The sequence below is a fragment of the Verticillium dahliae genome, genomic scaffold, assembly GCF_000150675.1.
Source record: "Verticillium dahliae VdLs.17 supercont1.1 genomic scaffold, whole genome shotgun sequence".
Classification (NCBI taxonomy): Eukaryota; Fungi; Ascomycota; class Sordariomycetes; order Glomerellales; family Plectosphaerellaceae; genus Verticillium; species Verticillium dahliae.
In genome coordinates, this window is record NW_009276921.1 from 2,573,585 (window position 1) to 2,600,466 (window position 26,882).

A 26,882-nucleotide genomic window follows, 5' to 3' on the forward strand; every position below is an offset into this window, starting at 1 on the left:
TGGGCTACAATGAATACGTTTGTCAAGTAAGGAGCACATACCCGATTGTGGTGAACATGTGTGACCAGAGTTGTGCTAGGGTGGTGATTGGGGCTCGATAATTACCCGCTTCATGGCTCTGAAGTATCCCAAAGCTGTTCGTCCCATCCACATCAACATGCTCCTGGGGTTGTTGCAGGACCCGAAGAAGTCGCCCCAGAAGTACGCTCGGTACCAGAACAAAGACTACGATGAGCGAGACCTGTAGAATATGGAGAGAACGAACTGGTTTGCCGCGCACGAGGTAAGGCATTGACTTAAGACTTCTGGACTATCTGTGTTTTTTTTAACATTCTTTCCACGTCTTAGCGGGGTTATCAAAGACTTCAGGAAACCAAGTGTGTGACGCTCGGCTATGGTCTCCACGACTCCCCAGTCGCGATACTCGCATGGTTCGTGGGCAAGCTCAAAACTTGGACGGACGATTATCCGTGGACCAAGGAAGAGCTCATCAACTGGACATTCATGCACTATCAGGGCAGTCCGAGCGCTGCGATGCAGATTTACAAAGAGGCGTTGGCTGTCCTGAACAATGATCCAGACAGCATGGTCAAACGCTACGTTACGCAACCAGTCGGTGGTTCTGTTTTCCCTAAAGAGGTGCGTTCTCACACAATATTCAAGCTTCTGCGACTGATCATATCCTGGCAGATTTGGATGTCGCCTCGCGAGTGGATGGAGGAGACTTATAACATCCAGTTCTGGCGGCAGAAAGACGGGGGAGGGCACTTTGCTGCTTGGGAACAACCGGAAGCTCTGGTGAATGATCTGCGAGACTTCTTTGGGGCTGACGGTCCAGCATTTGGGAAGCACTGATCATGTTCACGCGTGAGCGCCAGTGTAGAAGGTCATCGGCACCAATCCTGGCATCATCTTCGTGTGATCAATTGTTCTCTTCAGACAATCTCCAATTTCAATCCCATCCCGCAGACATAGACATCCCGGGACAACCATCAAACTTGACTTGCAACATCTTGACGACATGTGCCAGTGAGGCGGCGGGGTCGGGGGGCTGTTTAGTCAGTGGAGCATCTCGTTAGGCCTCTCACACGCCGTTGCATGTCACCAACGAGGGCGTCTACATGGTAGGTAGGTAGTGCATTCGCTATTGAGTAGGTTTGGAGATTGAATTGAGGGAATGACCGGCTTGTTACTAAATGCACGCATTGGATTTGTAAGTAAGCTATGCATTGGACATGCCTGTTCATTTTCAGTCGAACCTTGCTGCGAAAGAGAAAGACGATAAATCCTGGCATGTATGTTCTCACTCATACATTAATTCTGGCACCGAGCACTAAATAATATAGCGCTTGTCAGCGTCCCCAGCAACTAGGCTAGGTTCTTCGACGGAAGCCGCTTACCCATATGGAGTGGTTGGGCGCGCGCTATGGTGATGTATCTCAGCATCATGCCCGACAATCCGCAGGGCCTAACCCAACATGACGTCGTGTATGCATCGCATGTCAACGATGTTGACGAGATTCAGCGAAGATTCTCCTGAGTTAGTACGATGTGTCATGTATTTTATAAGATATATAGATCTCGCATACTCATGTCACGGATTCGGTGATCAACAAGCACACTGGAGCGGTCGCGATTTTCAATCACGGTTTACAGACATCTCCATCTCACGCATCACTCATCATGGCGTCCCTACAGGGAAAGACAGTATTTATCGTAAGCCATGATGATTTGATGCATGTGTCCCCCCACTGACGCTGCAACAGACAGGTGCCTCCATGGGCATTGGAAAAGCCATTGCTCTAGTCTTAGCAGGCGCCGGGGTAAATGTCGCCTTGGCATCCAGAAGTAAAGTGAGCAGACCTGGCAATCTGGACGAGGCCCATGAGACTGACGCAACATGAAGGACAAGTTGGAGGCCGTTCGGGACAGTATCGCCGAAAAAGCACCAAAGGTCAAAGTCGGCGTTTACGCCATCGACATCCAAAACCATGGAGAGGTCGACAACGCCGTCAAGCAGGCTATTGCTGACCTCGGCGAGATTGACATCCTCATCAATAACGTGAGAAGCTCGAGAGACAATCACGCGCGAAGCGATCGCCTCCTGTAGCTGACAATCCCGCAGGCAGGTCTCGCGCTCGGAGCACCAGCACGCTTCTGGGAGCTCCCCGTCGACGCCGTCTCTCAAATGTCCGGTACGAACGTGAATGGCGTCATGTTCACGACTCATTCGGTACTCAATCGCAGCATGTGGCCGCGGAAGCGGGGCACCATCCTCAACGTCTCCTCAGTCACTGGTCTCGAGTGCCCTCCCTTCAATGGCGAGACCGTCTACCATGCGAGCAAGGCGTTCCTCGAGGGCTTCAGTAACAGCCTGCGGAACGAGACTGCTGGTTCGAATATCAGGGTCCTGGTGCTGCGGCCTGGCGTTGTGAACACGCATTTCCATCTGCAGCGGGTGCAGTGTGATCAGGACGCCATGGAGGACTTTTACCAAGGATATGATCCTCTCGTTGCCGAGGACTTGGCGCAGTCGGCACTCTACATGTTGAGCTTGCCAGACCACGTTTCGATAAAGGCTTTGGATTGCGTACCGACGGCACAGCGGGCTTTGACCAACTTTGATCGGGAATGGAAATCGAGGCAAGAATAGGATTCTCATTCATGTTGTGCTTACGCACACTGAAATACAGTAGGCTGAATACTCATCAAGGGAACAATTCAAGGTGACCTGGCTCCGGCCGTAGGACGTGTGGCGTGTAACGGGTAACGTTTGCTCCAATAAGTTTCTGACAGTGGCACGTCGGTTGCAAGGCCAGAAACCATAGCCATGACCACTTATCTCAACTGCGCGTCCCGATTGACGATGGCAGACGCAGAGGAAGCAGTGTCGAAAAGTCTCGTCGGTGTTACAAGCCCGCGCGGCCAGAAAACCTCTTGGTGTCAAACACCCAGAAGCATAAAGTAAAGTAGGTATATGGTAACGCGTAAAAGTCTAGTAGCTGTCTGCAGAACGCCAAGTGGATCGATCTTTTTTAAGTCACTCGTCGCAATAGAAACAAATATTCAGCCGGCCTGCACTCCTCCACTGCCTTTTTGGACATCAACCAATCCATCAACTAGTCGTGTTGTAGTTGACTCGTGGTGTGCCAATGCCACCTGGTCGCAGCAGAGGTCTATCCTCACGAAGAACTTGACGCTCCTCGCGGTCGTGCAGTCTCTCGAGCTCCTCCTCTGTTTCGGCGTAACGCTCTGGATGGGCCGTGTAGGGCCCGGGCAGGCCATCCTGCCAGCCCTCGGAGTACGTACGGATAGGGTTTGGCCTTTGAGGCTCGTCGTCATCCAGACCGTTGTTCTCGATCTCGTTTTGGTCTCGCTCTTTGGTCAGCTCATAGTAGATGGCCATACCCAGCAGGATGCCTTGCATGGTAGCCGTCAGAAGAAAGATGCCCCACGTGCTCCATCCCTCGGCACCCAATCTGAGCCACAAGTTGAATGCAAATAGATAGCCGCCCGGGGTCTGAATGCACATCATGGGGATGCTGAGACTGCCGACATGTTTCAAGTGATAAGTCGTCCAGATCTGCGGAATATACTGGACAGCGGCGAGCGCGGCTGCCATGACACCCAGCAGGTTGGCCCAAAAGTTAAGATGACTCTTCAAAGCGACGGCAAAAACACCTGTCAGGACGATGATGATGACGGCGTGGAACACACAAAGCAGCCCGACGGTGACCGCAGTGTGCCACTTGGGCGGTTCGCCAGTCAGCTCTTCTTCGGGCACATCTGCATCTTCAGATCGGAAGAAGACAAGGAAAAGAACCAGACTGGCCAAAGCGTTAGCGATTGCCCACAGAACATGCCGGTTGAACTAGAGTGCCTGATTGTCAGAGACGTACATGAGGGCGAAGCAAAGCCACTGGACGCCCAGTTGAGCGATGCCCAGGAGACCTGCCAAGCATTCGGAAGTTTCGAGCTGACTGCAACAGGCGATGTCTTGTCGTGATGGCGGCACGGTCAGGATGTTGGCGAAGCCAGATGTGGCCGAGGTAACGCCCAGAAGAACGAACCAAGGGGAAATGCCCTCGGAAGTTCGCCTCGAAGCGATACGGTGATGTTGGGGGAGATATGAGATCAGGAGGCCAAGAAGGATCAAACTGAGAGGGGTGCGGGTTAGCTTGGTCAGACATGAAGGATCAGGGTGGCCAGGATAGGCGCAGAGACTCACAGAGAGAGGGATAGGTTGAAGTAGTTGGGAGACCGAAGCTCTTCGCAGCGATCCTTGGTCTGGAAGAAAGCGGGCACCGCCATGGTAGGAGAGAAGGCTGCGGAATCCATCTCTCGTCTTTGATAGCGCCTGACTGTGTTGGGAAGAAGCGCCGACTACCTGCTCCAACGAACCAAGAGACGACGATTGAAGAAGTACCAGGCCACTAGGTAAGGTGTGCAGGATTTCCGTCCTTCAATCGCAGTTGGGCAGCCAGGGAGGAGCCAGGCAGCGCCGATCGTCTCAAAGGCTGGGGTGTCCTGCAGCGCGGGGAGTCGGTTCGGAGGTCGGGGTTGAGGGTTGGCGGTTATTTCGCGTCGGGGTGGAAGAGGAGCGATCGTAAGGGACGAGTCAATTCGAGCGCAGTGACGCGGGATCAGCGACACATTTTGCGGGTTCTTGACTTGCGGATCGTGGGGATCAAGCTCTACGGTTTGGTGTTTGTAAAATGAGTCGTCGTCGACACTCGGTCAAGGCGCGGTGACGAGAGATGAGCATGGGAAAGTGCCATCAGCCATCAGCAGACAAGCAGGGAAGCACTGCTTGCCCGCCCAAGCCAAGTGCCACTGACATTCAGGATACGGCAGTAGCGCCGAGCGGCAGGGACCATCCAGTCAAGGTGGACGGTTCTGGCAAGGCCGAGAGCAGCGGCCAATCAACGGAGCCGTGGCCAGCACGCGCCCTCGAGTTGAGCATGACGTCAAAGTCGACTGCCGCAAGGTCCAGCATGCAAAGGTACCTGGATCCTATGTTATCAGGGTCCGGCTCCCCGGAGATCCACTACGAGAATGCCCTCACCGAGACTCACCTGGCCCTGAAGCAAATTGTGCTTGCCATAGACGCGCCGCGACTCTTCGACCTGACCTTGCAATGCTTTCTCCAACAGCCACGACACCGCCAAGCAAACGTTGAGCGCTGGACGCTACAATGACACCCCCTCACAATGTGGAGAGTGGGATCGCAAACAAGAATGGCCAATTTCTAGACCAGGATTTGCTAGACGCCGCCCGCGGTCTCGACTCAAAACCAGCCATCGATGTAGTAGCTGCAACCGCACCACATGAGAGGAACGAGAGTCAAGAGCAGCCTTCATTCTATCGTGGGGCTCAATGGACGGCAGATGGTACCACCATAGTTGCCTCCACCTCCGACAACCGCGTGTCGGCTTTTGTACTTCCAGAAAACTTGCTTGAGCCCAACGACGAAGCTCACCAACTTGGGTCCCAGAGCACCCTTCACCTATCAGAGCCATCTTATGCCGTCGCTCCAGCACCCTTCTTCTCACTATCTGAGTCGGCGTCCCAGACGGTGCTCACCTCGTGCAAGGACCATCCCATTCAACTCCACCACTTGTTTCCCGACGAGGGGACACAATCGCGACTAGCCAGCTACAAGCTCATCCGCCGTGAGACGGAAGAGTACATTTCCGCGGAAACCCTGCTTTGGTCTTGGCCAGGAACGCATTTCCTCGTTGGGTCTACAAATCGACTCGATTACTTTGACGTTTCGCGCACTGGTTCTGATGGACCTATCCTCACGATTCCGACTATTCCCTCAAAACGGCACATCTCAAAGGGAGGGGGCGTTGGTATGAAGGGCATGATCTCGGCGCTTTCCAGCCAAAACCCTGCTATCTCAGAGGCACCGATCATAGCTGCGGGCACGTGGACGCGGTGGCTGGGCCTCTACGACGTATCCCGATCGAACAAGGCCATTGCCAACTGGAGCGTTCGAGGCGTCGTTAATGATGAGTTTGGTTGCAAAGACGATGGCCGTGGCATTGTCCAGACAATCTGGAGCCCCTGTGGACGATACTTGACCATCAATGAGCGACAGGCGAGCAGCATCCTAGTTTACGATGTGCGTGGATCTCGCCAGCCTGTCAGTGTCCTCATTGGCCGTGATGGGGCCACACAACAGCGCCTGAGCTGCGACGTTTTTGCAGCTTCGACCTCTCATGGGGGTTTTGAGGTATGGGCAGGCTCGAAGGACGGCCATGTGTACGTGTGGGAAGACGTTGGCAGCCAGCAAGGTGTGCTCGACACGTCGTGGCGCTTCCAGGCTCACAACTCACCGATCGGGAGCACAATACTCCATCCCAGCGGCTCCGTGGTGGCCACATGTTCTGGGGCTTGGGCCCCAATATCGGATGAAGAGCTCGACGAAGGGCTTGGCTCTCGGGACGAACGACAGCTGCCCACCATATCGTCAACCCGCATCACATCCGACTGCAGCATCAAGATCTGGGCCATTGGCATGAAGGCAACAGGCGGCGGAGATGATGGCTGCCATCAAACTGATACACCACGTCAGAATCAGCAGCAGCATCATGCAGAGCAACATGAGCAAGTTTGATGCAGTCCCCGCCCATCCGCAAAAGTAGCCTGTGAGTGGAAGTCTCTTTTGGCCGAAGATCAGAGGCGCGCATCATTGTGATGTAGATGCTCGTGGATGAGCCTCATATTCGACAATCGATATCGACCAATTCGATCAACAAATATGGCGAGCAATACTTCCTACATCTGTTCTGTCCGGTTCAAATACATGGACATGGAGGGACATAGTCGCGCTTCTTTTTGGTTTGGGTGTTCGGGCACCGAGCACATGGCACGTGAAGTCGAACAACTCAACATCGTCATGCAATGAAGCAGACATCGATCGAGGCATTCTCGTGTTGCGCTACGGGCCTCAGAAGGATCTTCCTGGAATAGAGAACTCATCAAGCCCAGCCTGAGTCCTCGGCTATGCGACCCCACCAGGCCTTGCAGAACGCAGCAAAGTGTCGTGAGCACAGCATTTCCTTTGTTCTGGGCAGAATGGCATTCGGACGCTCGTGACCGTGGTCTAGGTCAGTGCTTACAAACGGCGTCACGTCCCGCCTCCACGGACGTCCGATGCCATTGCAAAGACGGACGTTGTCTATTGCCAACGATGCGTATCAGCACGCCCATTTCATCTCCGCCTAAGGCATCTCCAACAACTTCATTCAGCAGCGCAGTGTTCTGGCCAGTCGGCATTTTCGACCTCTCATTCTGCGGATCTGAGTAATCTGTCCAACTACCAGCAAGGGCACAATGCCGACGCTGAGGCCAGCGCACAACACCAGCCAATCATGCCTGTGTCAAAACACCCCTAACTGACCGCGTTCCTGGCTAAGACCTGCACTAGAAGCTCTCACGTCCGTGCCCCGACTTTGACCTGAGTGAGCCAGCGCGTCCGAGCCCCAAGATTATCAGCGCCAGGGAACCGAGTGCCGAGAACTACATGCGGCCTCCCTACTCCTCCTGACAAGAGGCTTCCTCGTCTTTCAATCGCGCCACTCTGGGCACGACGCACTGACGAAAGAAGTTCAGGTCGCTGTGTTGGCTTGCGGTCAAGGCCCTCCACTGTTTTCCAAGCGACCTAACTGACCACGCCTTGATACTTTGTTCCCAGCCACAGCACCCCAAGGCCACGGGATGAGGTAGCTCCTCGCATCTGCTGAGTCGAGTAGTCTCGGCTCTTTGAGCGCAGATACCCCTGAGTCCAGTGTTCGGAGCTTTCCCAGGTCGGGCGAGGCATGGCTCGGCCAGGCCTGCATGAGGTGTCTTGTGTTCGCCTTCTTGCAATGGGTTCCGCCAAAGTGCAAGTCACCAGCAGTAGCTTGGTAGCGCAATTTATAAAGAGTAGTATCCAAACTCTGCCAAAGTTGTTGGCAAGCAGCAGCAATACTTTGTCACAATTCTCTCCAACTTTCGTTAACTTTGTGGTCGGCCGAGGGCTTTCCGTTCATTGCCCACATCTTCAACCTTGAAATATCACACTCATTTTCAGCCCTCTTCAATCCCACCATGAAGTTCTCCATCGTACTGGTTGCCTTGACGGCTGGTACCTCCATTGCTCATCCGGGTATGAGCAAGGCAATGGCTGATATACAAGAGATTCAAGCACGAGATGGGCGCTCCGGACCCTCGACCGAGATGATCGGCGACCTGGTGGATCTTGATGACAGGCGGCTGACTGCCACCGGCCGAGATATCAAGAACATCCTAAGCGGCCGCGGTATCCCCCAAAATACTGTGGCTAGCTACTGGCTGGGTGCCCCTCGTCTTGGGGGCCTCTTATGCCGCATGGACCAGTGTTGTGTGTGGAAACACATTGCCAACGAGATGCGCGGCATGATGGTCGGAGATGCAGGTCGGTGCAACAATCTTGCACGTACCTCCATCCGTCTTGGCTTCCACGACGCCGCCACCTGGTCCAAGGACACCGGAGGCACCGGTGCCGACGGGTCGATCGTCCTGACGGCCAAGTGTGCCCGCGTTCCCGAAAATAACGGCCTTGCTGAGGTTTGCGCTCAAATGAAGACGTGGCACGACAAGGAAAGGGCTACGGCGTCTCCATGGCCGACCTCATCCAGTTCGCCGCCAATGTAGCCACCGTGTCGTGCCCGCCTCGGCCCGCGTATCAAGACTTATATCGGCCGTAAGGACAACGCCGTCGAACCCCCGCGCAACCTCCTTCCTAGCCCTTTCCACAGCGCAGACCGCCTGCTCCAGCTCTTCGCCGACAAGACCTTTACAGCGGATGGCCTCATCGCTCTCATGGGCGCCCACTCCACGAGCCAGCAGCGTTTCGTCAACCGTACCCGCCCCGGTGATCCCAAGGACTCCACGCCTGGCGTGTGGGACGTCAAGTACTACGGCGAGACCATCGATGCCAACGCACCCCAGCGTGTTTTCAAGTTTCAGAGCGACGTCAACCTAGCCAACGACGCACGCACACGCGCTGCCTGGGAGTCGTTCATCCCCGAGTCATCCCAGGGCGCCTGGAACCATGTACGTCGTTTCGTGCCCGCCTACCTGTCGTTCGATGCTTTTACCCGTACTGACCCGAGACAGGCTTACGCTGCCGAGTATGTCCGCATGTCGCTCCTTGGCGTGTACAACATCAACAGCCTCACCGATTGCACCAAGGCGCTCCCTCCGTTCCAGCGCAGCTACAGCTCGTCGGACAAATCTGTCATCGACCGCTTCATGCACGGACTGATTGGGAGCGCGCAAAAAGTCAAGAACCTTCTGCTGAAAGGAGACAAGGTTCCCAGCAATGTCTAGACATGAAGTCACGATTGACACGATGTGATGCGAGGATGGGTACTTCATCGGCGTTGGCTACTCGGGGGATTGGAAATCTTTCCATATTAATAGATAATGTTTTATTTTGTATTTTTCATGAATCACTTCGCACATTGGGAATTGTAAATGAGGTCGCGGTCAGGTTGTCATGCCGTCGTCTTTTCCTGGCTTCTCCAGTCTGCTTCATCACCATGCTTTGAAGCCTGTCTCTTGTCCAACGTCGCACACATCCGTCCGAGTACGGCACTTCCCCCCAGTAATTCCTGGAAACGCTCCATCCTCTCTTCCCGCGGCATCTTCAGGAAGCGCTCCAAGCCCTGGTCTCCAAAGTCATCTCGGAGAGACGCAGCAAGCAGCTGGGCCGCATATATATTCATGCCGGCCTGTCGCAAGAAGACTTCCCAATCTGTTTCTTCCTCCCTGAGCAAATGCTGCTTGTCACATGTGACATACTGGCGGACTTTCGCAATGGTCCGAGCAACAAGATGACGAGGCCCGCCTCCAACATATACAGGTTCGATCTTTGTGCCACGCAACATGGCGTTCTGTTTGACAAACTCGGAGTAAGCTGCGGCTTCCGCTGGAGACAGTGGTGCCCCTGCAGACGCGTCGTCCTTGCCATCTTTCCAGACAAGAACTACAAGGCGTTCGTACAAGGGGGCCACGTTGTTGATGCGCTTCCGTAATTGTGATGTTGTGTCAGCCGACCCTGGAAGAGGCTTTTGACGAACCTGAAGGAGCGTAGTGACCATGATTCCCGTGGAGGCAGAGATCGACATGTCAGCTTCGAATGAAAGAGCAGAGACCTCATTGTCAGAAGAGGTTGATGCGAGCGAAGATATCCCATGGCATGGCAGGCTGAAATCTCGATCAAGCATATCAACTCCTGCAGTGAGATATTTCTGAAAGCCGTAAATCAAGGAGCGAGGTATCATTGTCGAGATAAAGAATCGGACAGGCTTTTCCAAGGGGGTGATTATCAGGTATGGAGCTTCCTCCGGGGGCACTAGCCATTGACGGGTTACATCTGGGATTGTTCCTGTATGAAGTTGGTCTTGTGAATTTACATGCTGAGTCTTGGGAGGCGTAACGAGAACATCAGACTTTTGCCTTGGCTGTGGATGGTTGATCAAAGCCAAGTAGTTGGACAGCATCTTGTTCAAGGCACCGGGTACGTTATCGGCGAGGAGAAGTTTATTATCCTCCCCATGTGGCTGATGGTATTCGCGCAGTCTCTTGTTTTGGGGCGCAACTCTTTCATATCGTAACCTGTCTGCTTTCCTTTTCCTCGCCAGCTCCAACAGATTTTCTGCTGGTGGTCCAGGCAAAGCGAGTGGTGTGGCCTGACGCACAGATTGTGCAGCAGGAGATCCTTCCCGTGATGGTAGTCTGGCGTTGATCACTGCGTTCTCAGCATGCTGGAATATTCTCAATGAACCGGCATCATAGGTCGCGTATTCCTTGAAGGGGTCTGGAGAGGTGCGGCTCAGCATCACTAATTTGTTCTCACAATCAGCGATGCTTCCAAAACGCTGAGTTCAGCGTCTTTCAACAAGAAAGGCGTCCACCGCAGCTGCCTCTCACGTCGTAGACCCTGAGGCCACGCGTCAGGATACGTCTTCCAGTCGTGCCTCACAGATTTGAACATACTCTTAGAGCACCCATTACTGGCCCGAGATGGATTCGGAATACTGAAGTCGAGCTTCGGGACAGGCAAAAGAATCGTTGAGTCGAGTATTGTGGGCGTATTTCGCCCCAGCTGTTGTTTTACTTGTCCCGTGGGGTGATGGGACTGTGAAGCCAGGCCTTTCGGGTACATTTGTGTTCGTGAGTTGTTTTCTTGAGGCTCGTCTAATATAGTCGCGTCGCTAAAGTGAAGTAAGTGGATGGGATCTGACTTGATGGCGAAGGCATCAAGAGTGGTTGGTGCCTGGTCTGCGTCAACTGAACAATGTACAGAGGAACTCAACTCAGCCACAGTAGGTTTCTCAAACATCACATCACACATCTTAACATACGACGGCGGTGTGAATGAAAGTATGTCTGGCTCCTTTGGTGTGCTCGATAAATGAATGACGGGTGTTTCGGGCGGTGATGCAACATGAAGAGCTGCATGTGTTTCAGTCGTCAGATCTTCCTCTATCAAAGAGACAGCGTCCAACGGAACGAAATTGTCGGGGTTTGGCTGTTCGAATATCGGTGGCTGCAGATGTTCAACGTCCTCCAGAGGAAGTAGAAGAGGGCTAGGCATGCAGTTCGAGCCCTTCTCCGAGCTGTTAGTGCATGAAGATGACAAGAAGGTCATGCGTACTTGAAGGATTGAAATCTCGCTCATGATGGTAGAGAGACTCAGGTTCTCCTCATCGTAGTTTTCCAAGGCCTCAGAAATGCATGTCGTGTCGCACAAATCCGGTTCAATGGTCTCATTTATAAGTTGTTCCTCCAATTGAGCAAGAGTGGCGTACGCCTTTCTAGGAAACGTCATGCTTTCGTCCTTGTGCTCATCCACCGGCTCACGGGGAAGTATTGATGTATGGATGGGATTGGGCCGGGAACCCGGAGAATATTTCTTGAGAAAGTCCTTGAAATCTTGATCGTGATTGCTGGGCAGTAGAGGCAACTCGAAGTCCTTGGTCACTCGTGAGGAGTACGTACTCGCGTCCTCCGCAAGTATATGTAGGTCCTTGGTCGTGACATCCTGGCTGCAACTGTTGACGAGGTCAATACTAGACTCATCTGGTAGGACGGTCTCGCGAAGGCAGGGTGCTGTCAAGCAAAGATCTGCGAGGTTCGTCTCATCAACTTCTTCGACGAGGGGCAACAGAGCTGACAGTGATGCAAGATGGCCTGTAGAGGCCCGGCTATCAGTGATGTGCTCCGTTTGACGAAGATCGTACCGAACAGCTCTCAAGGTGGCATGGTAGATGGCGATTGAGTCTGGTTCATAGGTGATTGGCGATGCGAGAGTGGCGCTCATGATGTTTACAGATCAACAGACCTGCTGATGCATTCTGCTGTATGCGGCACGGGTATGATGAACCGACCAAGTCAATGCGAGCACATTGTACTGGCAGTATTTCTCCAGAAGGAGAAGAAAGAGAGACTGGCTCGATGGAAGTCGTGGTTCGCTCCTGCCTCGAGTTCGTCGCTCCTGCCTACCTGCCTTGCATTCAAAGGACCCAGAAGCAATAGCAGGAACGACCACCTAGGGACAATGCAGAGGGGAAGGAGCGGATCACCCCAACTTCGACAGCTCTCAAAATCATTTGTAGCTGGTTCTCACAATGCGAGGAGGTTGTTGGCATCTCCAGCATCGTTCTTATCCGCCTCTGTGAGAGAGACCATACCGTTGCACCTATGTGACGTTGACGGTGAGCTTGATGGTGTGCCTCCTCGACGAACGATTTCCTCTCTCGACAATCGACCCCGCCGCAACGTGACGAAGCCGGGTCATCCGAACCCCCAGATCTCACATCAATAGCTTAAGAGGTATAACTTGCTCAAACGCCGACGTTCCGAGATATAACTGACATGTGCATTTGGCACATTTTCAATGCGACCTTCTTCGGCGATCAGACCTGTCGATCAAAAGGTTTGCTGCGACTGCAACCCGGATGAAGGAAAGCTTCATGGCCATGACGTCTCAGCACTCGATGTAGCTCAATTTCGGACAACGGCAACCAGTGACTCCGAACCTGATGCAACAGGCCTGTCTTCGTTCGGTGGCCACCGATTTGTTCTTTTCCAATCCGAGCATAACAGCGGCCCAGATGCTGCGCCAGCGCTTTGATGCCAAAGTTGATGATCTTATCTATGGCTTCGGCATATGCGGTTCAACCCGAGCCAATTTACCCCTTTGTCGCATCGACAGTGGAGCGATCGTCAGACGGGGATGGCATTTCTTCTCAAATGGGGGTCCCTGAACTGCCAAAGGTCGAAAGCATCACCCCAGACAGTTTCATTTAAACAAAGGTGTATTTTACCATGAACCCACCATTATAGCTTGAACTCTATTGTGTGTACCTGGAAAATGGATCGAAGCTACGAACTATGGACGGACATATTGGCTCGAGTCGTCAATATAAAGTACAGAATAACAGCTCCGACGAAAGGGCAGCAAGAGATCATGGCTTCATCGCATTGGCAACCTTGTTCATCTGGTCTCTGTTCAGATTGTCATTTATTTCTTATTGAGTTTTAACTCTTTGATCCGTTCGTTTACCCCTGGCTTAACTCATCTTTCTTTCACCTGCAATCCACAGCATTGTCACACGTCACCATGAAGGCGACATCTCATCTCACGTCTGTGCTGGCCGCCACGGGTTTTTTGCAATCCGGTGTCCAAGCCGTCCAGCCTCTCGTTGACGTCGGGTACGCCAAGTTTCAGGGAGCCGTGACGAACAAGGCGCTGGACGTCACGAGCTGGAAGGGCATCCAGTTCGCCGCCCCTCCCGTTGGCGAGCTTCGTTTCGCTGCCCCAGCCGACCCGCTCCAGACAGGCACGGTCAACGCATCAGCCCACGGTCCCATCTGCCCCCCACAGCGGCCGGGGGACTGGACGGTCACCGGTACCTATGATCGCTTCAAGGTCGACGAGGACTGCCTGTACTTGGCCGTGACAGCGCCCTCCCAGGCCTCGAAGGACTCGAAGCTGCCCGTCGTCTTCTTTCTCCAGGGTGGCGGCTTCACCTCCAACTCCAACGCCAACTGGGACGCCAGCGAGATTGCAGCTGACGGCAATGTCGTCGTCGTGCAGATCAACTACCGCGTCGGCATGTACGGCTTTCTCCATAGCAAGGAAGCCCTCGCGGGCGGCTCGCTCAATGCTGGTATCAAGGACATGTTGAAGGCCCTGGAATGGGTGCAGAAGAACATCCACAACTTTGGTGGCAACCCCGACCAAGTCGTCCTCGACGGTATAAGTGCCGGTGGTTCAGCCGTTGGTCTGCTCATTGCCGCGAACACGGGAAGCGAGAAGAAGCCTTTCGTCGGAGGCATCGTCGAGTCAGGCGGCTGGGTCACGATGCGGACGATGGAGCAAGGACAGGGGCAATACGATTGTCTCGCCAGGGAGAAGGGCTGCGCCGACTCGGCCGACTCGCTCTCCTGTCTGCGCGCCCTGAACCAGTCAGCTGTTCGGTCGTCCAACTGCTGGTTCAGCCCCAGTATCGACGACGACCTTTTCTCCGACAGCTTGGTGAACCTCTACCGCGCGGGCAAGTACACCAAGCTCCCGACCATCTGGGGCACTTGCGCCAACGAGGGTACCAGGACGGCGCCGCAGTCGACCAATTCGACGGAGCAGGCCCTCGCCTTCATCAAGCGCCAAGATCCCTCGCTGTCGGACAACTCGCTCGCCATCATCGACGACCTCTTTATTGATGTCCCGCAGCCCGTCTTCCCGAGCTCGGGCGCCAAGTGGCGCCAAGCCGCCAACGCCATCGGTCACATGGGCAACCACTGCATCGTCCGCAACGTCCAGAACTACCTTGCGCGTGACGAGGCCACGACTTGGAACTACAAGTACGCTGTCCTCGACCCCAAGGATGAGGCCGACGGCTTCGGCGCCTACCACGTCGTCAACACGTATGCCTTCTGGGGTCCCAGCCGCACCGACGGTGGCCCGCCTGCCTCGTACGCAACCACCAACGCGCCCATCGTCTCGCAGTTCAGGAAGTACTGGATCTCGTTCGTGCGCAACCTCGACCCCAACAGCGATCGCGAGGAGGGTGCCGCTGAGTGGGCCCCCTTTACGGTCGAGGGGCGCGAGAGGCTTTTCGTCCAGACAAACAACACGCACATGGAGAAGATGAGTTCGGCGCAAAACCTGAGGTGTGATGTTGTGAGGCCTGTCTCGGAGAACCTGGGCAAGCCGGTCAACAGTGGCGTTGTGACGACTCTGGATGAAAAGCTGGCAGCTGGTATGGACGACACGAGCGAGGATACCACTTTGTCCTGAGCGGCTTTGATCTGCTGTGTCGGCTGCTATGCGTTGTAGTGCATTGCAGTGCATTGGTAGCAATCCAGTGCAATGCTACATAGCAATGTACTTTCACGAATTTCAATGAATCAGATCAAAAGATTTTGCAACGTCGAGAACAGGGGTGACCATTGAAGACCAGACTCCGCTTCCCTGGGCATCAGCCAGATACAGGGCTGGTCTGTGGCGTGCCGAGTGTTTACGCCCCGAGCCGCATCGGAGACAAAACCTGGGCAAGCCGCGAATCGGGCAGGTGAAACAGCAGCCACTACGTGCAAGTGATGGCCTTGGTCTTCGACGCCTCAATACCCTTACACAGTTGCCTGCGTGACTGCGGCGTTCGACGAAGAGCTGACATGGTTCAGCCGATGTCCTGATGCTTCTGTGATGAGTCTGAAGCCGAACGGCTTCGGAATGGGAAGATCTGCTGGGGAGCCGGTACCAAAGCGCACAAGGTATAAGAACCGAGGATGAACTGGCGCAATTCGCACAAAGCCCCAGAGTAGGACATCAAGTCATCCACAATACCTATTGTCAGCATTGCCTATCCAGACAAGAAACGCCATGGCCGCCCAAGCCCCCAGAAAGCAGGTCCGCGTCGGCGTCATGATGGAAAACATCCAGCTCGCCGACATCATCGGCATTGACATCCTCAACAACCTGTCGGCCCTGACACCCGAGATGCAGGCGGAGATGGTTGCCTCCAACATCCCTGCCGAGGCCTTCACCAAGTATGACAGGCACTTTCTCGACATTGAGTTCTTCTACATGTCGACCACGCTCGAGCCGGCGCCCACAACGCCCTCGCTCCGCTGGCTCCCCAACGTCACCTACGACGAGTGCCCGCGTGACCTCGACATTGTCATCACGGGCGGGCCGTACCCGTCCCACCGCCCGGCGGCCGCCGACAGGTTCATGAAGGAGGCCTTCCCCAAGACGAGGGTCTGGATGACGACTTGCACGGGCTCCATGTGGCTCGCGAGCAGCGGCGCACTGGATGGGAAGAAGGCCACGACGAACCGCAACTTCCTGGCCGGTGCGAAGCAGATGTATCCGGCTGTTGAATGGGTTGAGCAGCGGTGGGTCGTGCAGGACAAGGTGTACGAGGGCGAGGGCAAGGGCGAGGTTTGGACTGCGGGTGGTGCTGGCGCTGGTAAGTCATGCCACGCATCCTTTCCTCGATTCTGGTGCCTGTGCTGACCGATGATCCCAGGCATCGACATGGTGGTCGACTACTGCCTGAAGAACTTTGATCCCCAGTTTGTTCAGGACGTGTCGCTGACGTCCATCGACTTTGGACCCAACACGCCTAGAGGGCAGTTTTACTGAGATGCATGGGTCCGTTGTTTCGGCGAAGGAACTGGTTTGGATGTTTGATAGGCGGTGGAAGGGGGATGGTGGATGGCAACAAGCCTGATGACGTCCCAAATCTGACGGACTAAACACCTGCCTAATCCAAGGTGGAAAGTCGGGGCTTCCGCCCCTTCTAGGCTACAAGTTGCACACGAGGAAGCAACACAAGCGTTTGGATCGGCTCGACTAAGGTCTTATATACCGGTGCCTAATTCTAACAATTCCGGAACGCCCCGCACATCCGATCCTTCGTGAGTCATTCGCCGGACCTGCCCCCCCTCAGTAGCACCTTCCCGGCCCCCGCTCCGTCCAAACCTCCGTGTCCTCATCAAGAGCCCCGTTCTGTTGGTGCCTTAAGCTTATTACAAGACCCCAGGCCTCTTGAAAAGGCACCTTGCCATCGAAAGTTGCGCTTCTCGATTTAGGCCTCCTCTTCGCAAGCACCTTCGCAACCGTGACGCGGACTCTTCTCCCCATTTAGAGTGACATCATCGCACCCACCACCAACATGCCGCTCGAGCTCCGCCCGCGTCGAGGCTTCAGACCACGACATCCTCGAACGCTGCATCGTCGTCGAGACGGCCGCGTTTGACTCGAGCCACATCAAGCCCATCGTCTACCCAGGTCCCTTCCCGCCCGACGCCGACGAGCGCCGCGTGGCCGAGCTTTCGGAGACGCTGTCCAAGGAGCCGAACATCCACTTCATCGCCGTGGCGGACACGGAGATTGAGGGCCCGGACGCCATCGTCGCCTGGGGTAAATGGATGGTCTACGCCGACGGCATGCCCCCGCCCAAGGAGAGGACGTTCTTGCCGGGCATGAATTTCGAGGCTGCCAAGCTGATGTACGGGGGGATTGACAGCCTGCGGAAGAACGTCGAGGGTCTGAAATGCATGTGTGAGTACCTAATGTCTCGACCCCGGTTTGCGTCATCGGCCGACGACGGGAACGCGTTGCTGATTTCGCTCGATAGATTTGAATGTCCTGGTGACGGACCCCGAGCATCAAGGCCGCGGCGCGGGGAAGCTGCTGATGCAATGGGGCGCTGACGAGGCGGATCGCCTTGGACTGGCGACGTTCCTTGAGTCTTCGGAAGCGGGACACGTGCTGTATCCCAAGTTTGGGTTCCAGGATGTCGAGCCGCTCGTGGTCAGCCTTGCGGAGTTTGGGCTTGAGAGGCCTTATCGAGCGTGGGGCATGGTGAGGCCGGCGAAGGAGTGAAGGGTCATGTCGGATGTGGGCGATGAAGCAGTGTGAGTTGATAGAGTCAAAATGGTGTGCCCAAACACGACCTTATTGTTTTACCATTAGTGAATGAATACCAGCGTCCTTTTATTAGTAGGTGCGCCGGTGCAGCAGTAGCTTGCGAGATTACTGCATTTTTTCACTGCCTAAAATGATTTCGAGATGAGTAAATACATATAAGTAGCAGACGAATTGATCAACTTGTTCGACTCGGGATCATTTTGAACACATGGAGCATGCTGGCCTTAGGGCGCCATCATCTGTTCTCGACTTGATGTTCCAAGCCTGACTACCAGTCATACGAATTCAATGAGAAAATAGCAGACAGTACCCCTTCAAGTAAGAGTTCCGACTGAAAAGCACGGAAAAGCCGGAATAATGGGCAAGAGGCAGCACAATGTTTGACATGACCACCATCCAGAGCAATGACAGTCATGCCGAGGTGAGCTTCATTGTAGCCCCTACTGGTCCGTGCATCTCCCTATCGATAGCGGTCATGATCTCAGCACTGCCGGAGCTCTGGTCCCCTGAGTCCGACCAAGCTCTCTCCTCCCATTCCCCGTCATCGTCGACGTCGATGGCCCAATTCTTTGGGGCTGGAGACACCTCGTTCGCAAACTACCCTCACTCAACCTGGCAACATGTCGTACATTGTCCCCATTCACCGGCCCAGCAGCATTCGCCTGGCCATTTCAAGCCGCCTGTGGCCAGACGAGGATGTGCTGGTTACTGCGTGCGTTGCGCCCCTCCATCACCCCTCCCTCACCACGGCTTCGATTGCTAACCGCCAGCGACAGCAAGGTCAATCGGCTTGAGATCTCACGCCCCACCTCAGAAGGCTTGACTCTGTTGAGCTCATCCGTCGTCTGCGGCACCATCACCCTCCTGCAAACCCTCCGACCCAAAGCATCCGAGACCGACATTCTCTTCGTCGGTACCGACCTCTTCCAGTACTTCACGGCGCGATGGGACCCCGCACAGGGCAAGCTCGTCACAGAGCAAGTCATCCAGGACATTGCAGAGCCGCACATGCGCGAGGCCCAGAGCCAGGACAAGTGCCTTGTCGATCCCGCGGGCCGGTTCCTCGCCATGCACCTGTGGGAGGGCGTCATGAATATCATGCAACTGGGCACGCGCAAGGGGGCGAACTTTAGGCTTGATAAGGACTGGGCTCAGGTTCGCCTCTCTGAATTGTTCATGAAGGCAAGCACATTCGTGCCCACGGAGACGGGACATCCGACCATTGCCTTTCTCTACCAGAGTTCCATCGATAGGGAGGATGCGCATCTGGCCGTCTACAGGCTCATGGAGGACGGCAACACCAACGTTTCCAAGTTTGACCCTTTGAAGAACAGAGAGCTCGAGCTCGAAATTCCCGACCCGTTCGCGAGGACACTCATCCCAGTGTCGATTGTCGAATCGGACGTCAAGCGTTACCATCGCCGCGACACAACAAATGCCAGTGCGCAGCTTGGAGGACTGATTGTCGCTGGTGAGACAATGCTTATCTATGTTGATACCCTGACGAAGGTCAAGATCAGCAAGGCACTCGACGAACCTAGAATCTTCGTTTCGTGGGCCAAGTACGATGTTACACGATACCTTCTCGCCGACGACTACGGAAACCTACACCTGTTGACGCTCGAGGTCGACGGCGTCATCGTGACTGGACTGTCGCTCAAGACGATTGGAAAGACATCACGAGCCTCATGTCTAGTGTATATGGGCAACGAGATTTTGTTTCTGGGATCACATCATGGAGATTCTCAGCTTTTCACGCTTGACCTATGCGCTCACACAATACGGCTGATCCAAACAATACCAAACATCGCCCCGATCCTCGACTTCTCCATTATGGACCTGGGTAACGCCGGCGACAGTGGGGTTGGAAACGCTTTCTCGTCTGGGCAGGCCCGCATCGTGGCGGGCTGCGGTGTGCACCATAACGGTAGCCTGAGGAGCATCCGGAGCAGCGTCGGCTTGGAGGATATCGGAATATTAGACGACATACAGGATGTCCGTGGTCTGTTCTCGCTCAAGTCATATGGGTCTGAAAAGGTTGACACGCTTGTCGTCTCGTTCTTAACAGAGACGAGGGTCTTCAAATTTGATGCCGATGGCGGCGTCGAAGAGCTTACGGCCTTCCAGGGCCTCACACTTGACCAGCCGACTTTGTTCGCAGGCTCATTAGCCAACGGCCACACACTGCAGATTACGGCTTCCTCCGCACTTCTTCAAGACTCGGAAAGCGGTGTTACGATAAATTCGTGGACGTCCCCCAACGGAGGAAGTATCGTCAATGCTTCTGTCAACGAGAAGTATGCACTCTTATCTGTCGGCGGAAGCACCCTCGTGTCCTTGAATCTGACTCAAAACTTTGATGTACGAGAGCAAGCACTGGGCAACGGCATCGGGGGCGACGGCAGCCAGATTTCGTGCATTCATGCATCGCGAGACTTCCCTGATATTGGCGCTATTGGCTTTTGGTCGACAGGCTCCGTGTCGGTCATCAACCTCGGGACACTGCAAGCACTGCATGGCGAAAGCATCAAACAGAACGACGACAACGTCTCTGTTCCCAGGGATCTCGCCTTTGTCCAGCTGCACCCGCCTCAGCTCGCAGGCCCTACGCTGTTCGTTTCTCTCGAGGACGGCCAAGTGGTTTCAATCAACGTCTCAAAAGATGATTATTCTCTCACGGCGAGGAAAAGCGTCACGTTGGGAAGCAGGGAGGCAGGCTTGCATGTGCTGCCGCGACCGGGAGCCCCTGGTCAGAGTAATGTGTTCGCCACGACCGAACACTCGAGCCTGATCTACAGCTCTGAGGGTCGGATCATTTACTCTGCCGCCACGGCCGAGGATGTAACATATATCGCGCCGTTTGATTCCGAGGGGTTTCCCGATGCCATCTTTTTAGCTACCGACAAGAATGTTCGTATCGCCAACGTGGATACCGAACGCCGGACTCACGTCAACCCCCTTCATATCGGTGAGACTGTGCGGCGGGTGGCTTACTCTCCGGCACTGAAGGCATTCGGTATCGGCACCATCCGAAAAGAGCTTTTGCACGACGAAGAGGTTGTCTCAAGTGCCTTTCAGCTCGTGGACGAGATTGTGCTCGGCAAGGTCGGCAGGCCCTTTGCCCTTGGCGGAGAAGCTTCGGTGGAGCTGGTTGAGGCTGTGATCCGAGCCGAACTCGACGACAGTACAGGACAGCCCGCCGAGAGATTCATTATCGGCACAAGCTATCTCGCAGACCCCGACGTGAACGAAAGTGGCGATGTCAAGGGTCGGATCTTGGTGCTTGGTGTAGACTCTGACAGGAACCCGTACCTCATCGTCAGCCACGAACTGAAGGGTGCTTGCCGATGTCTGGGTGTGATGGGGGACAAGCTCGTGGCAGGCTTAAGCAAGACCGTGGTAGTCTACGATTATATCGAGGATTCGACGACATCAGGAAAGCTTGAGAAGCTGACGACATTCCGGCCCTCGACGTTTCCCGTTGATCTTGACATATCCGGCAACATGATTGGAGTGGCTGATTTGATGCAGTCCATGACCCTGGTCGAATTTTTACCAGCAAAAGACGGCCGCAAGGCCAAACTGATAGAGAGAGCGCGACACTTTGAATACATTTGGGCCACAGCAGTGTGCAGCTTGGGCGAGGAATCCTGGCTAGAAGCGGACGCGCAGGGAAACCTCATGATTTTGGAACGTCAGCCGGACGCGCCGACTGAGCATGATCAGAAGCAGATGCGCACAACGAGCGAGATGCACCTGGGCGAGCAGGTGAATAAGATCCGCCCGCTCCAGATTACGGCGACAGAGAACGACATTATTGTCCCAAAGGCCTTCCTCGCGACGGTAAGCAACCCTTTCGGCGACAATTGTTTGTCTTCAACCGCTAATCAACGCACACAGGTCGACGGTTCTCTCTATGTCCTTGCCAATATCAGTGCCGAGTACCAGAGCATCCTGCTACCCTTCCAGGAACGACTGGCTGGGATCGTGCGCTACCTCGGCCAAGCCGCTCCAGAAGATAACGAGGGACCCTCGTTTAGCCAGTGGCGGGGCTTCAGAAACGCAAAGAGGATGGCGGCAGCACCGTTCAGGTTTGTGGACGGAGAGCTGATTGAGCGGTTCTTGGACTTGGATGAACTTAGACAAGAAGCTGTTGTGGAGGGATTGGGACCCTCTGTTGAAGCGATGCGGAATATGGTTGAAGAGCTCAGAAGGATGCACTAGCTGACGATTGTATGATAATAAAGACACAACCTACCTGGTGGACGCACGTACACATGAGGCTGCTTGGTGAAGTGTGTAAGCAAGTATCGAGTAGAAACGCTTCTTTTGGAGAAAGACTATGTTTATAGCGGTAGCTTATGCAGATATAAGTGAGATGTCATAGACGGGTCCCCGGAAACGCCCGGGTATCAGGCCACAGCACGCCCAATCACAAACTGTCAATTTCATAGCCTGTGCCTCAGGCACCTATGCACAGAAAGCTTCGGCAATCCTCAAACCACCATCATCACGAACCACCTCTAGGAAAAAAAGAGCGCTTCCGCCCTTGAATCTGCCCATCAACCTCCACTCCACCCCCCCCGCCAACCCCCCCAATTGACCTCGAACCGTCACGATGGCGCCCCTCGCAAACGCTTCCCGCACCTGCCTGCGCCAGCTCTCGCGGTCCGCGGCGGCTCCCACCCGGGCGCTGAGCACGACGGCCGCCCGCGCCGACTACACCCCCCACAGCTACTCGAGCCCCTTCAAGGGTGCACAGAAGGGCGATGACATTCCCGACTTCTCCAAGTACATGAGCAAGGGCAGCGGCGCCAAGAACCACCTCTTCTCCTACTTCATGGTCGGCACCATGGGCGCGATCACGGCCGCGGGTGCCAAGTCTACCGTTCAGGGTACGTCACCACGAGCCGAGGCGATGGGCAGGAGACGAACATGATGCCATTGGGCATTAGGATTGGCAAGAGGAGGATCGTCTGATGGAGTTTTATGGGGGGTTTGATGGCTGGATCGAGTTCAATTGCTGACGGCGATGCAGAGTTCCTTGTCAACATGTCCGCCTCCGCCGACGTTTTGGCCATGGCCAAGGTCGAGGTCGACCTCAGCGCCATTCCTGAGGGCAAGAACGTGCGTTCCACCACTCGTCCCAGATTTGCGGAGGAGAACACATCGCTGACTTGCAGCAAAACAGGTCGTCATCAAGTGGCGCGGAAAGCCCGTCTTCGTTCGCCACCGCACCCAGGCCGAGATTGACGAGGCCAACAAGATCAACGTTGCCTCTCTACGTGACCCCCAGAACGACAGCGATCGTGTCAAGCAGCCCGAGTGGCTCGTCATGCTTGGTATGTCGTCCCCTCCCGGCATTACCGCATCCTCATCTCGTGCTCCTCCCGTGAGCGCGCCTCACTGACTTTTTTCTTCCAGGTGTCTGCACCCACCTGGGTTGTGTCCCCATTGGCGAGGCCGGTGACTACGGCGGTTGGTTCTGCCCCTGCCACGGTTCCCACTACGACATCTCGGGCCGTATCCGCAAGGGCCCTGCCCCTCTCAACCTCGAGGTCCCCGAATACGACTTCCCCGAGGAGGGCAAGCTTGTCATCGGTTAAAAGCGAGATTTGCTAGCTTGAAAGGGGGAAGCGGCAGCGGCAGCGGCGACGTCCTTTTGTACGAATATCCTCGGAGAAACGGCGGACGAAGACGGAAAACACAATACACAAACGACGTATAGATTCTTTTCGATCATCTGCCGGCGGCGCGGGAATCAGCGGTGGACAGCAACGAGAAGGGACGGGAGAGGATGAGGGGGAGACTGCGTTTTTCCTAGACAATGGCCCGGGCATGCGCTTTGTCATGTTGTATAATCAGTCGAGCGTCCGGGAACAATGAGAGCCTCGAAACAACACCTTTTTTTTTGCGGTCCTTGGAGGTGTGAGTTTTGTTTGGCGAGGTATTGACTTAGGATTCAGGATCTAGGAACTGCGAAGCAGCGATGACGACCGCACACTTGGTAGTCGCCAACGACTTTTGGCCCCAAGGCCTCGAGTGGCATCTCAGACTCGGACAATCAGCAAAATTCGTCACACTCGCCACCAGATTCTCAGCTGCCATCAACTGCGTCGATGACAAACAGATGCCGACCCGTGCCGACGACTTTCAACCTTTCTCGATAACGAAAGTCCACCCAGTGAACCTGGACGAAAACAACCCAGCAAATGACACAAGCAGCATTCGTCCGAACATGGCATACTGGACATGCTCATGGAAGCACTGGCCATGAGGATGCTACGGTCAACACCAATACGTTCTCGAATTAGAGCCTTCGTTTGGCACTTCGAAACTCCCAACGCGGAAGCATGGGTTTCCAGCAGTACTGTCGTGTGATGCTACTGTTCAAGCCATGATGCTTGTCTGGACGCAGTCCTTCCCAGTACCAAGCCCATGCAAGCTGAGAAACACGAGGCCGAGGCAGACGCGGGCTGCTCATCGACCTGGCTCATGGTTCAGATGAATGTAGAGCCATATCTGAGCCCTAATCCCAGAGCCCTGGCCTAGAACTCAGTCCTACATCATGCTAATGGGCAGGCCAATTGATCGGACCGATCTCTCCGCAAAATTGCCCATCCCGAAGGAATCTAGATCTGGTTGATACCGAATCAGACAGGTTTCGCATTGACTCCCCCTGGCCGCAAAAGAGGATCATGACGAAGGGGCCACGGCTGAATCCCCTAGCCAGAGCTGCCAGAGCTGCCAGAGCTGCAATTGTCCATAACCGTGCATCATCCAATGCTAGGCGCGTTAGAGGACGGCCGTTGGAACATCACAGCGCGCGGTCGGGGGACCCTTGTCTTGCCAGGGGCCACATTGCGTCTGAGAGCCAATCGCCAGTGTTCCTGCGTCTGAGACGTTTGACGCGACAGGTGGTGTCTGATTTTCCTCTTGATCGCCATTGACTCTTTTCTTGCCATTTGTGCCCAGTGAGCCGTGACCAGGGCGAGCCATGCTTGCTACCTGTCAGATCTATTTCGATGGATCTCAAGTCGATTGCTGTGCAAAGAGAGTTTTGATGTGCAGCTGTTTTGGACTGACGGATCGCTTGGTTGCAACCCAGTTGTACTCCATTTCACTGCTATTTTACTTGGTCTTCACGATGTCTTCAGTTTCGCCACAAGACCAAGAAATATGAGTGCTTTTGACATTTGGACAAACCTACGCCTCTGACATTTCTACAAAGATTCACCCACAGTACATATCTGCTCCACAGCCTGGCTGGCAGCATACGAACCGAGCGGTGTAGTCTCAGCCAAGACTATTTACACGGAATATGGTAGGATTTTGCAGAGCTCCCCACTGGGCCAGCCCGCTCTCGGATCTCGTCGCTACCGAAGTATCCTCCCAAGGCTCATCTCAAACAACTTGATTCGGCCTCTTCGCCCGGGTACGTTGAAGATCAGCATCTTGTTGCCCCGACTGGATGCTTTGGACTCCTCCAACCGAGCTGGGCAGGGTGTGAGATGAGACGGAGGCCAAGCGCTGGACCAAGTGGTTTTCTGTCATCCCATCTCTGGTGGCCATTGATGCCCATATAAGACGATCTCATCCGCGCCAGGTATGGGGTGGGTTTGTGGACTCATCAGCTCAATACAGTCTTCTTCTGACCTATTCTTTCTTTCTACGGTTCTGTGAGCCTCCTTTGCTTCTCTTCTCTTCGTCCTGCGATCAACATTCTTTCCAAACCGCTGGGCCGGCCCTTCTTTATTTGTCTACATCGTTTGACAGTCCGTCATTCAACACCAAAACTCGTAGTTCAACTTTCCAAAACATCATCATGAAGTGCCAACACACCGCCATCCTGGCCGCCCTCGCTGGGCTCACTGCCGCTGAGGTTCCCCAGGAACACTCGCACGAGAAGTATCTCATCGCCGTCAACGAGCTCCTCCAGCTCAACAACCCCTTCAACATTGCCGACTCCGTCTTTGGCTTCCTCGGCGCCGCTGCTGCCGCCGATGGCGCCGGTGACGTGACCAACACCGACTGTCTACAGCAGATCACCGCCGACTCGGCATTCACGGGCGCCAAAACTGCCGGTGACATCGACGGCATGGCTAACGCTCTCATCTTCCGCGCCCTCGAGCGCAACAGTCTCTCCGTTGGCGAGCGCAGCGCTCTCTGCAACGAGACGGCTGAAAACCCGGAGATCGCTGCCATCTCGCAGCACCAGGATCCCGCGTCCGAGGGCGCCGCCGAGGAGAACAAGGCCATCACCCTGGCGCTGGCGCAGCAGCTTGCGCTTATCGGAGTTGATCCCCAGCTTGCGCTCGAGTCGGGAACATTTCCTCCTGGCGAGGTGAGTGCCACCACAAAGACGTGTTTCGGCAAAGTTGACTGACATCGTTGTAGATCGGTGACCCCACCGCCGCTGGCTTTACTTGCAACGACGAGACTGACCCCGTCGGCTGCATCTTTACTGAAAACCTCCTCGTGCCTGACGCGACCCCTGAGGAGATCGACGCTGCCGTTGCCGAAGTCCTTGCAGAGGGCGATGCCGCTGGCATTGCTGACGGTAGCCTGAACGATGCCCTCGTACCCAGTGAGTACTCCCAAGTTGATTGAGCAATGTAAATCGTACTGACCTGTCCTAGTCTGCGAAGCCATCGGAGCTGGTGCCGGTGCTGACGCCGGCGTCGCCGTCCCTCCCGCCAACGGAACCGCCGCCGCCCCTCCCGCTGCCTCCGAAGCCGTCGCCACCCCCGTCGAAGAAGAGGAAGCCGCCGCCGCCGAAGAGCCCGCCACGGCAACAGACAAAACATCCAGACTTTCACGGGCACCCTCGTGGGGGCGGCGCTAGTCAGTCGTCTCCTCCGCGGAAAACGCGGACCGCCCCTTCTCGTCGGAGAGGCAACCT

General features: G+C 55.1%; 12 protein-coding genes across 12 annotated transcripts in view; 10 read left to right on the top strand and 2 right to left on the bottom strand.

Moving 5' to 3' along the window:
• Positions 1-112: 112 nt before the first annotated feature.
• VDAG_00778 (epoxide hydrolase) lies at positions 113-855 on the top strand (the record flags this gene model as incomplete). The annotated part of the gene is made up of 4 exons (XM_009652155.1): positions 113-201; positions 259-283; positions 349-639; positions 691-855. The coding sequence occupies 4 exons, from the start codon at positions 113-115 to the stop codon at positions 853-855; spliced, it is 570 nt and encodes a 189-aa protein (XP_009650450.1).
• Positions 856-1,683: 828 nt separating this feature from the next.
• VDAG_00779 (NADP-dependent L-serine/L-allo-threonine dehydrogenase ydfG) lies at positions 1,684-2,653 on the top strand (the record flags this gene model as incomplete). The annotated part of the gene is made up of 4 exons (XM_009652156.1): positions 1,684-1,716; positions 1,767-1,823; positions 1,907-2,062; positions 2,126-2,653. The coding sequence occupies 4 exons, from the start codon at positions 1,684-1,686 to the stop codon at positions 2,651-2,653; spliced, it is 774 nt and encodes a 257-aa protein (XP_009650451.1).
• A 307-nt stretch (positions 2,654-2,960) lies between these two features.
• Positions 2,961-4,311, bottom strand: VDAG_00780 (PQ loop repeat protein; the record flags this gene model as incomplete). Its single annotated transcript, XM_009652157.1, has 3 exons — positions 2,961-3,827; positions 3,900-4,157; positions 4,229-4,311. 3 exons carry the CDS (start codon positions 4,309-4,311, stop codon positions 3,116-3,118), a joined length of 1,053 nt encoding a protein of 350 aa, XP_009650452.1. The 3' UTR covers positions 2,961-3,115.
• An 883-nt stretch (positions 4,312-5,194) lies between these two features.
• Positions 5,195-6,622, top strand: VDAG_00781 (uncharacterized protein; the record flags this gene model as incomplete). The annotated part of the gene is made up of 1 exon (XM_009652158.1): positions 5,195-6,622. The coding sequence occupies one exon, from the start codon at positions 5,195-5,197 to the stop codon at positions 6,620-6,622; it is 1,428 nt and encodes a 475-aa protein (XP_009650453.1).
• A 1,475-nt stretch (positions 6,623-8,097) lies between these two features.
• On the top strand, positions 8,098-9,360 carry VDAG_00782 (versatile peroxidase VPL1; the record flags this gene model as incomplete). The annotated part of the gene is made up of 3 exons (XM_009652159.1): positions 8,098-8,595; positions 8,634-8,678; positions 8,719-9,360. The coding sequence occupies 3 exons, from the start codon at positions 8,098-8,100 to the stop codon at positions 9,358-9,360; spliced, it is 1,185 nt and encodes a 394-aa protein (XP_009650454.1).
• A 167-nt stretch (positions 9,361-9,527) lies between these two features.
• VDAG_00783 (uncharacterized protein) lies at positions 9,528-12,358 on the bottom strand (the record flags this gene model as incomplete). The annotated part of the gene is made up of 2 exons (XM_009652160.1): positions 9,528-10,852; positions 11,032-12,358. 2 exons carry the CDS (start codon positions 12,356-12,358, stop codon positions 9,528-9,530), a joined length of 2,652 nt encoding a protein of 883 aa, XP_009650455.1.
• A 1,302-nt stretch (positions 12,359-13,660) lies between these two features.
• VDAG_00784 (para-nitrobenzyl esterase) lies at positions 13,661-15,340 on the top strand (the record flags this gene model as incomplete). Its single annotated transcript, XM_009652161.1, has 1 exon — positions 13,661-15,340. One exon carries the CDS (start codon positions 13,661-13,663, stop codon positions 15,338-15,340), a length of 1,680 nt encoding a protein of 559 aa, XP_009650456.1.
• Positions 15,341-15,925: 585 nt separating this feature from the next.
• On the top strand, positions 15,926-16,690 carry VDAG_00785 (DJ-1/PfpI family protein; the record flags this gene model as incomplete). The annotated part of the gene is made up of 2 exons (XM_009652162.1): positions 15,926-16,514; positions 16,575-16,690. The coding sequence occupies 2 exons, from the start codon at positions 15,926-15,928 to the stop codon at positions 16,688-16,690; spliced, it is 705 nt and encodes a 234-aa protein (XP_009650457.1).
• A 788-nt stretch (positions 16,691-17,478) lies between these two features.
• On the top strand, positions 17,479-17,935 carry VDAG_00786 (uncharacterized protein; the record flags this gene model as incomplete). The annotated part of the gene is made up of 2 exons (XM_009652163.1): positions 17,479-17,611; positions 17,688-17,935. The coding sequence occupies 2 exons, from the start codon at positions 17,479-17,481 to the stop codon at positions 17,933-17,935; spliced, it is 381 nt and encodes a 126-aa protein (XP_009650458.1).
• Positions 17,936-18,600: 665 nt separating this feature from the next.
• VDAG_00787 (uncharacterized protein) lies at positions 18,601-22,244 on the top strand (the record flags this gene model as incomplete). The annotated part of the gene is made up of 3 exons (XM_009652164.1): positions 18,601-18,692; positions 18,757-21,823; positions 21,881-22,244. The coding sequence occupies 3 exons, from the start codon at positions 18,601-18,603 to the stop codon at positions 22,202-22,204; spliced, it is 3,483 nt and encodes a 1,160-aa protein (XP_009650459.1). The 3' UTR covers positions 22,205-22,244.
• Positions 22,245-22,576: 332 nt separating this feature from the next.
• Positions 22,577-23,614, top strand: VDAG_00788 (cytochrome b-c1 complex subunit Rieske). The gene is made up of 4 exons (XM_009652165.1): positions 22,577-22,875; positions 23,019-23,107; positions 23,172-23,322; positions 23,405-23,614. The coding sequence occupies exons 1-4, from the start codon at positions 22,599-22,601 to the stop codon at positions 23,584-23,586; spliced, it is 699 nt and encodes a 232-aa protein (XP_009650460.1). The 5' UTR covers positions 22,577-22,598; the 3' UTR covers positions 23,587-23,614.
• Positions 23,615-25,805: 2,191 nt separating this feature from the next.
• The window catches only part of VDAG_00789 (uncharacterized protein), a gene marked incomplete at both ends in the record, with an annotated part of 1,726 nt that continues 649 nt past the window's right edge, over positions 25,806-26,882 (top strand). The window contains 3 exons of the mRNA XM_009652166.1: positions 25,806-26,324; positions 26,378-26,567; positions 26,620-26,824. Coding sequence (XP_009650461.1) covers positions 25,806-26,324; positions 26,378-26,567; positions 26,620-26,824 — 914 coding nt within the window. The remainder of the gene's footprint in view (positions 26,325-26,377; positions 26,568-26,619; positions 26,825-26,882) is intronic.